This window comes from Emydura macquarii, unplaced genomic scaffold (genome assembly GCF_026122565.2).
Source record: "Emydura macquarii macquarii isolate MOO-44397 ecotype Brisbane River unplaced genomic scaffold, CSIRO-AGI_Emac_v2 contig_1713, whole genome shotgun sequence".
Taxonomy (NCBI): domain Eukaryota; kingdom Metazoa; phylum Chordata; order Testudines; family Chelidae; genus Emydura; species Emydura macquarii.
The window spans coordinates 357,232-369,843 of NW_027131850.1; the positions used below are offsets into that span (position 1 = coordinate 357,232).

At 37.0% G+C, this 12,612-nt stretch overlaps 1 protein-coding gene across 3 annotated transcripts in view; it reads left to right on the plus strand.

Moving 5' to 3' along the window:
* The window catches only part of TTC7B (tetratricopeptide repeat domain 7B), a 277,659-nt gene that overhangs the window by 79,431 nt on the left and 185,616 nt on the right, over positions 1-12,612 (plus strand). For all 3 annotated transcript variants that reach the window (XM_067556318.1, XM_067556316.1, XM_067556319.1), the window contains exon 6: positions 9,886-9,964. In XM_067556318.1, coding sequence (XP_067412419.1) covers positions 9,886-9,964 — 79 coding nt within the window. The remainder of the gene's footprint in view (positions 1-9,885; positions 9,965-12,612) is intronic.

Below are 12,612 nucleotides of genomic sequence, written 5' to 3' on the forward strand. Positions count from 1 at the left end.
ATATTGTGGGCTTGCTTTTTGCTTTACATTGTTCAGTAATTTCTTGCACTAAATATTGATCTTTCTATTCATATATTTCAAACTGGCATTCAGTATGCCACCAAATCTACTCTTCCATTAATATCTCCTAGCTATTTTTTGTCCCTGCTGAGAATCCTGTGTCTTATTATGGAATGTTCTCTCTTCCTATTTTTTGCCTTTGCTTTTTAATTTTTCTTTGCAGTAAGTTGTAAAACCATTTGCTTAGACTGCTACGCCTGTTGACAACCTTTTAAATGTTGTCATCCTTTGTATTGACTTGGCCCACCCAGTTAAATATCCTTAACAAAGTTATTCCTTGTACTGCATGTTCCTCCTTCTGGGTTCTTATCAATGTATAATCTAAATAAAATCGGTTCTGCTGCTGATACTTGTATTATTCCAATAATTGTGTCCTTCCCTCTGAAGCTGCTTCCACACACAAGTATCTTCAGTGTCAAAATTCACCTAAGTAGCTCACCTCATATATAAAATATACTGAACATGAAGATAAATCTGTGCACAATACTGTATCATATTCCTAAAGTGAGTCATCCCCATGCCTTCCCTTGCTAACTTCTTATTTTCTCAGTAAAACAGTCTCAGTTATGTTCAGTAAGATTTCCTTTTTGTGAATCCATGCTGACTCTGCTTGATAAAATCACATCTTTCTTAGTGTCCTCTTACTCTATCCCTGGTCAATGCTTTTTCTAACTAGTTTTCCTAGATTCCTTCATAAACGTGAACTATAGAAAATTTTTTCAAAGATAAGGGACAAAGCTTTTAATCCATTCTGCTTTCTAGAGTAGTAATTATGTATGTGAATATATATGTGCAGCAATCCCTATAATTAGATTGCCTTACTTTTTGTTGGGGAGATCTAACATCTCCATTGTTTGCTATAGGCTTTGAAATTTTGACAGGGGACCCATTTATACAGATGTGCATATCTGCGTAAAAATAGAATCATGGGGAGTGTACAAATTGAACTGGTGTTAAGTAACATTCAAGATATATTTGTGAGGGTAGAAGAAAAGGAACAACATGGAAATGGTGGCCAGGATCTAATGAAACTTGAATGAGTACTGCTGTGCACGCTTTGTCTTTACCACTGAATGTAGCTGGCTCCCTAATCTGTGAGTCAGTTACCTGAGAGATCACTACCTTCTCTTACCCATTACCAGTTGTGATTGCGTGGTCACTCTTGCTGTCTGTCCCTGTGGTTGACTTCTCTATGACCAGCAGCAGATGTTCTTTAGAAGGCCCCTTCTCTGGGTATTGTTCCCTGTGATTGTTCCTCAGAATTAAATTTTGACAAGTTCATGCTTCAGTACATCATTGGTCAGGCCTTTCAGTTAACTAATGGGATTATCATCTTTTATAGAGTTCTTTAATTTATCGTTATTTTTGTTAATTTTTATAATTAGGCATGCATGTGCAGATGGAAGTGGACTCATTATAAATGATTAAAGAAAATTGCTATAAAACTTAACATTGGTGGTGTTTACTGTGAAAGTGATGAAGCATAATCTGTATATTAACTGCACAATTCCTGCAGCATCCTCTCCCATTTAATCCTTGAAAAAATTATGTGATGGAGAAAACCAGTAATTTTGTTCTAAAGTGCCTTACACATTTATGGTACTTTACAAGTAATACATGATAATATTTGAGTGGGTAGAGGAGAAGTATGCTGCAATAAACTCAATTTGAGTGAACAGGGAAATGAAATCAGGAAAGTGGACGCTATATTGGGTTTAATCAGTACAAACTATTTTTTAAAATATACTAGGATTGTAAGTATGTAAATTGGCTTTTTCATGTAAATTTTGAATGCTGTAGAGTTTCCTTTCATATGAATAATATTTTTCCTTATCAGAAAACTTACTACACTTATAGTAGGGCAGCTCTACTATAGATAAAATTTAGTTAAAATGTAATTGTGGGTATTAAAGGTTGTTACTGATCTGACCAGATATAACAGAGCTCTCCAAACCAGTGAAAGTGCCTGTGTAGGGGTTACTTAGAAAAAGAGAGAGAATGAATGTTTATAAACTTGTTCTAAACATCTTTGCTATGTCAGTCCTGGATTTCATATCTAAGCTGCATCCTGTGTGTTTGTATATGTTGTGAAGATATGGGAGGGTGTTGGCAAAGATGATCATCATAGGAAGTAATCATTTGGAATTGGAAAGAAAATGCATTGGAGTACATTGTTTACAAGTTAATTTCATTATAAACTTATTTTCTTTAGTAATTTTACATTTTGCCTCTTTTTAATAAGGACATTTCAGACACCAAAATCTTAAAAGATTGCACATTCCGCATTAGGAAGTTTAACAAAGCAACATAGAAACACTGCGGAAGAATCTAATCCAAGTCCTGATACTGTGCTAAAGTGCTGTATGCTGCAGTTCTTAAACTAGCTGGAGCGTTAAGTAACTTTTAATGCAATTTAATCTCACATCGTTAAACTCTCTGGATCACAGATGCTGTAATTTGATATAAATTATTATTTATACAAGAATAGAATTGCCTGAGCCAATTGGCATATGAAAGTGATGCACCATTACTGATAAAGAGCTATGCACTTTTTTCACAGTTATGCAATTTCATGCACTGTTCATGGGTGGCTGATTTGCATAATCAATATACAGTTATTTCTCAGCTTTGCAGTATAATGGATCCATCTACTCTTATTGGCTGGTAGTTATTATCTAGTGTATGGATTTGCTTAATCACTATGTGGTTATTTCTCAATAAGTTCACGGTAAATATGCAAATCTTTCTCCAGCTACTCTAATTCCATGATTCTGATTGGCTTCTATACTCAGAATCTTTCAAATACTGTCCTGCAACATAGATGCTGCCTTAGTCTCTTCCCCCATTTCAGCTGAAGCAGAAAACACCTCCTCCACACACACACTCACACCTACATCCCACCCCAAAAGAAAATATATTTTGAAACTGTGGTGGTAAATTTTTTTGTCTTTCTTTGAGGTTTAAATTTTTTAAACCATTTTATTCATTTCCCTCCTTCGTCTCATCCCTTCCCCTCTTCCTACGACAACAAGGTTCTATTCACATAATAATTAATATATTTCTATGTGTTTCTATTGGGGTTTATCCTAGCCATGCCCTCCTAATTAAATTTTGAAACACAATCGAAACAAAATAGATCATAGGTGTTCTAGAGGACAGAGTCTTGCATACCTATAGTGAGGGAAGAAAAGTTGGGAAAGCAAAAATGGAGAGGATGGGAAATGAGGAATAAAGGACCAAAAGGGATGAATTTTTATTTAAAACAATTTGCCTTTTATCATATTAACAACAAAACCCCAATTTGTGTGTTATAGTTTTTGCTTCTTCCATTTAGAATATGAATATTTCATTTAATGTAGATATAATGGTAACCTGAGGACGTGTCCTGGTAACTTGAAAGACCTATAGTATTGAATTTATCTAGTCCATCCCTGACCTTTGCAGGATTGTTCCCTATAGTATTATTATCAAATGCTTTGTCTAGTCTAGTTTTAAATTTCATGCTCTCAGATGCCGACCGCTTCCTTTAGGGATGCTGTTCCTAACATCTGGCTGTTAAGGAGTGTTTCCTAATATCCAATTTAATTTTTTTTTCTTTTCTCAATTATAAGTCTCTTGTGATCACTGAGTTCCTCTCTCACTCTTTGATGCTTACTTTCTTATTAGACTTGTAAATATTTCTCATCTTTTCTCTTTTTTCCTACCCCGGTGTTGTTTAGCCTAGACACACATTTTTAATTCTTCTAAATCTTTCTTTAAAAATTACTTCCTTTAGCCCCTTAATAATTTTCATTTTCTTCAATATACATACAATCTTTGTTTTATTGATTTATCCAAGACTGAACTGGTCTTTAGTCTTGTCAAATCTCACAAAGTACATGGAATCATAGAAGTAGAATACTAGAAGGGGCTCAAGAGGTCATCTAATCCAGTCCCCTGCACTCAAGGAAGGACTGTAATAACTAAACAATTCCTGCCGGTGTTTGTCTAACTGTTCTTAAAAGCCTCCTATGACGGAGATTCCACAATCTCATTAGGTAATTTATTCCAGTGCTTAACTACCCTGACAGTTAGGAAGCTTTTCCTAATGTCCAGCCTAAAAGCCCATTGCTTCTTGTCCTATCTTCTGAGGTTAAGGAGAACAATTTTTCTCCCTCCTTCTTGTAATAACCTTTTATGTACTTGAAAACTGTTATCATGACTCCCCCCCAGTCTTCTCTTCTCCAGATTAAACAAACCCAGTTTTTTCCAATCTTCCCTCACAGGTCATGTTTTCTAGAGCTTTAGTCATTTTTGTTGCTCTTCTCTGGATTTTCTTCCCATTTGTCCACATCTTTCCTGAAATGTAGCGCCCAGAGCTGGACACAATACTGCAGTTGAAGCCTAAGCAGCATGGAGTGAGTGCAAGAATTACTTCTTGCTTACAACACTCCTGCTAATACATCCCAGAATGACACATGCTTTTTTCCAATAATGTTACACTGTTGACTCATATTTAGATTGTGATCCACTATAACCCCTAGATCCCTTTCACCAGTACTCCTTCCTAGGCAGTCATTTCCCAGTTTGTATCTGTGCAATTGATTGTTCCTTCTTAAATGGAATACTTTGCATTTGTCCTTATTGAATTTCATCTTAGACCATTTCTTCAGTTTGTCCAGCTCATTTTGAATTTTAATGCTATCCTCCAGAGCACTTGCAACTCTGCCCAGCTTGGTATCATCCGCAACCTTTACAAGTATACCTTTATCAAAATGATTTTTGAAAATATTAAATAGTCGCACCCAGGGCAGGTCCTTGTGGGATCCCACACTCTGTGCCCTTCCAACTTGACTGTGAACCGCTGATAACTACTCTTTGGGAACGGTCTTCCAACCAGTTAGCACCCACCTCATAGTAGTTCCATCTAGGCTGTATTTCCCTAGTTTGTTTACGAGAAGGTCGTGCAAGACACTATCAAAAGTCAAGATATACCATATCTGCCACTTCCCTCCTATCCACAAGGCTTGTTATCCTGTCAGAGATATGTAGGTTAGTACTCTTTTCTATCTGGAGACAGGTGAAATTGACATGTTCATGTAATGCTAAGGATTTGTAATTTTTTTACTTTTTACACTAGTGCAGAGTATCTTCTGATTTCTTACTTTTTAGTCGTGTTTTGTGAGCAGTTGAGAAATACTGCCTGGAGTTTTCAGAGGAGTCTAAGCACTGATCTACACAGTAACTTGCACTGTCCACACACATACTTGAACCAAAATAACTAAATTTAAGTTGCATCATCTGTTATTTTGATTCAAGTTTTTGTTTTGATCAGCCATCAGGGAGTTGCTACCAACTCTCTGAGTTTCAGAGGGAGTCAGGGGCCTACCCTCCAGCTCATTTGAAAATTCCAGTCAGTGTTCTCAGTCATTCACCAGTACCAGACGAGATGGACGGTTGAGCTTCCTTTATGTAGCTGCTTGAAAACAGAAAACAAAATTTTGGGCTATATTTTAAAAATTAGTCATGAACAATTGGAAAGGCCTTGATTATTGTGCCCACATATCTAATGTGCATGTTGGGGGATGCACACAGCCAGTTAGACACAGAAGTGACTATATGTACTGTGACAGGGTCAGACTAGATGGCTACTGGAGAGTGCTAGAAGGCCAATATATCAGCCCCAGGCTCAGCAAGTCCCTTTTCCCCTGGTAGCTGAGCAGGGGTTACTCCAGGTTAATTAACACACCTGGAGCTAATCAAGGCCATACCCAGGACTTGTTAAAGCCTCCCCTCCAGAGAAAGGGTGTGGCTGGAGTTGTGAGAGTGAGGAGAGCTACCAGTGTGTGTGAAGCAGGCAAGACTATCAGAAACCAGGAGGGATTAGGGGAAGGAGCAGAATGCTGGCAGAAGAGAACCCTGCAGGTACAGAGACAGGGGAGGGAAAAACCCTGCCCAAAGAAGGCAAAGGACCTTTCCCAGGCCTGGAGGCATGAGAGAAAAGACTCTGCCAAAAGGGGAAGATCGAACTGGACATTTGGTTTGGCACTACCACGCCCAATGGGGTTGTCAGAGATCAAGAGCCTCCCCTGGCAAGGAGGCCAGGAAGGGCCCCTGTTGGAGCAGGGTCCAGACATTAAGTCAAGGGGCATGGGGAAGTAATCCAGGGAAGTCAGCAGCTTTCCTGAAGCCACAGCATGAGGCTGCTATTCGTAGGGTCCCTGGGTTAGGGCCCGGAGTTGAGGGTGGGACCAGGCCCCCCTCACCCATGCCAGCTATTCACTGGAGGAACAAGAGCCCCAGCGAAGGGGGAAGGGTCTGTGAGAACCAGAGATAGGACCAGAAGCCAGCAGCAGCTGAGAGTCTGTATTACCCTCCCCCACCACTAGAGGGTGGAAGAATACTAAGGGGTGAAGCAGTTTCCTGACCTACTGCTAGAAGGAAGTGCTGGACCCACCGAGGCAGAGGAAGAGCTTTGTCACAGTACGCTGTACACAAGTTGCCAGTTGTTAAATTATTGAAAATCTCTATCTGTTGTGAGTGTTTATAATGTTTATAATTGTGTTACAGCTCTGTATATTGAACAGTTGAATGGAATTTGCTTTTATAATGCATTTCATTCACATGGGATCTCAAAATTCTTTACAGACACTACAGATTTTATATTTCACAACTTCATTTGCCTCTGCAACTCTATATCAGTAAAGGCAGGATTGTAAAAATTAAGGCACATCTTATTGAAGTTGCAGGAGAAAGCATGTGCCTGTGAAGGAGAAAATAATCTTATACTTGAGCACCAAGAAACTAATAAAAACTTTTAACAAATATATGAAATGTACTTTACTAAAGGTAGTGCAATGTGAAAACCTAATACACTGTTAAAGATAAGTTTTGCTTCAGATTTTTTCCCCTCAAAGCATTTAACTCAATTCTTGTTATTTATCCCTTTGTACTTTGCAATAGTTTGTATAGAAGATGCTTGTGCAAACTTAAATTGTATTGCATTCCTGTGTATTTGTGCTGTGAAACAACGTTAAATGCTTTATGAAGCAAAGACTAGTTATAGATTTTCTCAGTTTTGTTATATAAAACTTATTGTGTTTTCCATGAAACAGTAGAACCTTGCTGCCACACACTCAATTCTAGTATCTTCCTAGCAAATATGTAATAGCAGGTAACTTAGTGGCATTTCATGTCACTTCTCCATGATTCTTTTTACAAAATATATACTATAGAACACAATATAATATATGTCATTAATAAAACCTTTATATATGAAATAAATTAACAAAGCTCATTTTGAGTTGTATTATCTGTTTTGTTTTTGTGCACACATTTGCTAATTCTCAAAATTGACTAATTAGCAATGGGGTTTTCAATTAGTTTAAATTAGTTGAGATTCTGCTGTTTCCATATTTCATTTATTGTAACAAGTCAGTCTTTCACAGGTTTATATGGTTTGGATCCTTTCTACCGCTCTCTTGACAGATTCATGGAGAGTATTCTGTTCTTAGGTCTATGTTTTCGTTTTGATTTGTAGATTAATTGATGTGCCCCTTATAGCAACATATCTCCCCCACATAGGGTGACCAGATGTCCTGATTTTATAGGGACAATCCCAATAGTTAGGGCTTTGTCTTATATAGGCACCTATTGCTCCCACCTTTTGTCCTGATTTTTCACACTTGCTATCTGGTCACCCTACCCGTACACACTCATTTAGAGTGGAAGACTGAGAGCCAGGACTCTTGCATTCTGATCCTGGCTCTGATACTGACTTCGTATGTGATCTTGGCAAAATCATTTATGTTCTGATTATCAAAGGTTCTGAACAGCTGCAGGTTCCTGCTAACCTTCTGTGCCTTATTTTCCTCATGTGTAAAATCAGTATAGTAATGCCTATTTCATACAGGTACCTTAAATGTTAATATATATGAAGAACATTGGGACCCTTGTATGGTCAAAGTACAACACATTATTTTTCTTAGAGGAGATGCTTACTGAATCAAAAATTGTATAAGCCATGATAAATCTTGTTACCTGTTTACCTAAAACTAGGCTCCAGCAAGGTCAGAAATGATTAATTCTCATAAATGGATCATTATTTCTTGTATCATTGGTGCATGGTTTTATTAGATACTGATCTACTTTGAGCAGCTGTTCATAGGGTTGTATGGATATAGTTAATATTAAACTTATTTTCCTTTTTTTTTTAAGTCAATTTGTGCTGGTGAAAGGTGTCATGTTGGTTACCCTGGAGACTGAAATCCTTGTACACAGAATGAGTGTGTCTGCTCATCCTTTTCCATGCACAGTACAGAGAGAACAGATAAGCTTTGCAGTGTAATCTAAAAGTTTAAAAAAAAAAAAAAAAATTCAGGCTCTGATGAAAGTGAGTCCCACAGCTGAAGATCTTTTGCTGAAAAAACAGTCTGACTTCAGGCACTATGCAATTAAAACAGGGATTGCTTTGCACAAAGCAAGTTTCAGATTTCAATATAGCCTAAGAAAATTGTCCTCACTGTGATGGACTCATATCTGCTATCCTAAATACATTTAAACTCTCTAATTTTATATACTCATATGTCAATAGCAAAATTTTTGTTGACTGTACTAAATGCTTATGAAGCATGTATATTATGCCTTCACTTATAAGTAATGTTGGTGAGGCATAATTATCTGTTTTTCTTCATCTTTAGAGTTCTGTTACGTGATTTACACGCAGTCATATTGGTTTAAGATGCAATTCCCTATGAGATGTCAATGGCTCTGAGTTAATGAAAGCACTTCTTTGATTGAACATCCATTATCTTTTTTGAAACTAAATCAGAGCAAATAACAAAATGATTTTAGTACATGTGCCAGAGACTGCAGAACTCAGCTGGCTGGGTCAGTAAATGCTGACTCAGTCTTTCACCAGCTCATTTGGAAGTCAAATTGTGTTATAATAAATGGGTAGTTATTATCATAAAAAAAATCTTAATATATTGAAAACTGGAAAAATAGCTGAGGGAACTGTCAAAATGATGAGAAAAGAGAAAAAAAATGTACAAGTTAGTCGGCCCGGGGTGTAGAATATTATATTTCCAGACTATTTGGGGAAAAATTCAGATTAATAATACTGCTATTCTGCATGTATATAGTGCTTTTCATCTCAGGATCTCACATTTCTTGGAAACAATGATTAAGTATTAAGTGGAAAAAACTGAGACACAAAGAAATTCAATGAGTTGCACAAGGTCACACAGTAAGCCATGTGCAGAATCAAAAGTGCAACTTTGATCTCCTGCCTCCCAGTCTTCTGCTCTAACCATACAGCTTGGTCTTCTATGATTGTATTCTCTAGAAATATTTATGTATATAAAAGTAGTTGGAAAATTTTACTATTATGTGGGTTAGAGAAAGGAAGAGAGGCTCATTTTGTCCCTGATTTATTTCCCTTTTATATGCTATTGAGAAGCTATTGAAATTAAATGTATTTTTTAAAATATTGTTATTTGAAGATTTGTGTCCTATATCAGTTTTGCTATTAAATAACGATTTAAATCAGTTTTCCCTCTCATGTCCCTTCCATTGCACAATATTCTTAACTGTCTTACTCTCTCGAGCTACTTATTACTTCTGCAAAATTATGTTTTTTTTATTTAATTTGGTTCTTTGTTGTGATCCAGAGTGATAGGGCTACCTGCTGAATGCGATTTTTTAGATAATGAATGAGATCTTACAGCAGGAAAAAATTTGCTTGAATGGATTTGACCAGCAACTTAAACAAAAGAACTGTATATAAAATGCAGCTAAGCACTGGATGGGAATACTGTCAAATTCTCTGTGTATGTGTGTGTGCAGGAACTTGACAAGAGGAGTCGGTAGATTTAGAGAGATTCTAAGAGCTGTTGAAACAAGAACTACACAAAATCTACGAATGGTAAGTTTTACAAACTTTCATTGGCTGCTTAAAATCTAAATGTTGCAACAGTATGTAAAGGATACACATCCCTGTATTACAGAGGCAAACAAATCAGACTACAGCACGGTAGTCTATTAGTTACCAAAACCCATACAACTTTAGGTGCAAAAATTGGAGTTAAAATAGTTAGTAAAAACAGAAGAGACAGTTTGATCAGCAATCTTTCTTCCCCTCCCTCTATTCATGTGACTTCCCTTCTCTCTTTCTTCATTTGGTTGTTGTGTAAAACAGATTTGACTTGAAACCATGATCAATGTCTCATGAACACCACTGTATTTTATGGCGTCATAGGAGAGTTCTGCCAAGGTATTGTTTCATCACTCTTAGGATGCTGCACTGTTTGTTTGTTTTTCCAGAATACAGACTTTGAGTTCTATTGTCAAGTAAATTATCTATTTCTTCTCTCCCATAAAGCTACTTCAAAAAAGAAAAGTCATAAAGGAGGATCATATCCATATCAACATAAAGTAAACATTCACTAAACATGTGTTTGTTTCTTTCTTTAGAATCTGATATAAATCAAAAGTTTTCAGATAAGAATAAGGGATATGCAACATTTATTACAATGTATTTTGTCTTTTGTTATTCCAAACCATTTCTACAGATAAGATTTGTAGTATAGTTTCTCCATAACTTTCAAAACACCACTAGAAAATCAGTTTCTCAGTTAGCTTTTTAATGAGATCCCAAAAACACATTTTTCATAATTGGTGAATTAGACATGTAAAGGAGGCCAATAATGTACAGAGTGTAAATACAACATTAAGAAATGGAAGGCAGGTTTCTTACATCAGGAATCAAAAAATGAAGATGTCACTCATACAGTGACACTCATGGCTCAGTTGCTAACCATCTGTTGTTGGGAAATGTTGCCAGCTGTTGTACAGGTGCTGAGGTTGTCCCATTTCTAAGACTGTAAAAGTCAGAGTTTTCAACACTGTCATCCAGAGTCATATGTAGCTAATGCACATATGCATAAAGCATTTAGAAAGGGAGTTTATTTGTGAGTTTCTTTAAAGATTAGAGAGAACTGAATTTTTTAACAATTTTTAATAGTTTTGTGGTATGTAAAAAGACAAATTAGAATATGTAGTTTAGGTTTTTAAAAAAAAACAAATTTATTCTTCGAATGTTTTATTTTCAGTCTGTGTAGAAATTACCAGGGGAAAAAACTAGTTGTCTTTAAGTAAAATATAAATAGTAAAGCTCTTGCAGAGAGAGTTCAACAAAAGCCATTTCTTTGAGCCCTTTTAAAAATAACAGAGATAAAAATCTTTAGTCTACTTATTGTGATGATGCAGTTTGAGGTATATATTTATGGATGTTATAAGCCCCCTGGGATTTTATTTGGGGAAGAATATAGGAAGTAATTGCCTTCCCTGGTGATCATAATATACTATCAGTTTTCTTCTTTTACTGAAGTTAAGCTCTGTTATAGTGTTTAGGATTTCCAGTGGGGGGACAAAATCAAGATAAACATCTGGTTCGAAGTTGTCATCGTTTGTCGCTGGAGTTACTGTCATAGTTTAAGGGTAACTGCACTGTATTCCCCTTCCTTGGGCCTTCAAGCGCATTCAAGCTTTCAGGCTCCCAGCCATCACCTCTCTTGCGTGGAGTCCAGTCTGTCTCTCCCTTCAGACCAGGCTTCATAGCCTCCTGCCTTACACTGTGATATCCCCAGCAAGCCAGTCTGCCTAAAGGCCTGCACCTGAGTTGTGCTTTCTCTCCAAGGGGTCTGAGCAGTATATTGCCAGCAATTACAAGTTATCACACCGCTCCTTCTCAGCGGAGTACTTGTATTCTTAGGATAAAGCATCACAGAGGAAATACTTAAACAGTACAAGTTCTTATATGCCACTGAATGTACCAGAGACTGCTCATCTTTCACATGGGAGTCTGGTAGGCCATTTGTTCCCATCTTTCAGTAAGGGTTGGGGTCTCCGTTGGACAGAAAGTTCTGTTCATTTTCTCACTCAAAAAGAAGCCTCCAATCAGTTTAAACACAGCCTTTATATATCCCAAGTTCTTTTTTTTTGTCTCTTGGTCTCTGGAAAACCCAGCCTGAGCCAGTATATGAAACCACCCCAGGAGTTGGTGCTTAGTTGTTCACTATCCCAGGACTAATTGCCTCATAATATTTTTAGTTCCTGTAGGAGTTGTGGTTGCTGTCACCCATAGAGCTGAAGAGGATCATACTTAATCTATTCATAAATGTAATAGAGTAGTCTACAAAGATATTGCATGCAATATCTGTCACAGCCACTATTTATATTCTGGAAGCAGCCAGAAGCTCCAGCCAAGGTTGAAGCTGCAGCCAAGGTTGAAGCTGCATTGTGGTAGGCCTCTGTTCCAGCACATAGGGAGACGTTGTCCCATCACAAAGAATTTACAGTCTAAGGCCCTGATCTTGCAAACACTCATACATCTGAATAAGCAAATGGAGTTCAATGGAATTACTTGCATATGTAAAACGACTTTGTCCATAAATGTTTGTAAAAGAGGACATAGAGAACAGAAAGATGAGGGCAATGGTGATAGCTAATCTATGTAACCACTTGTTCCTATGTACACAGCTTGATGGCAAAATTATTGATATTATACAAAGG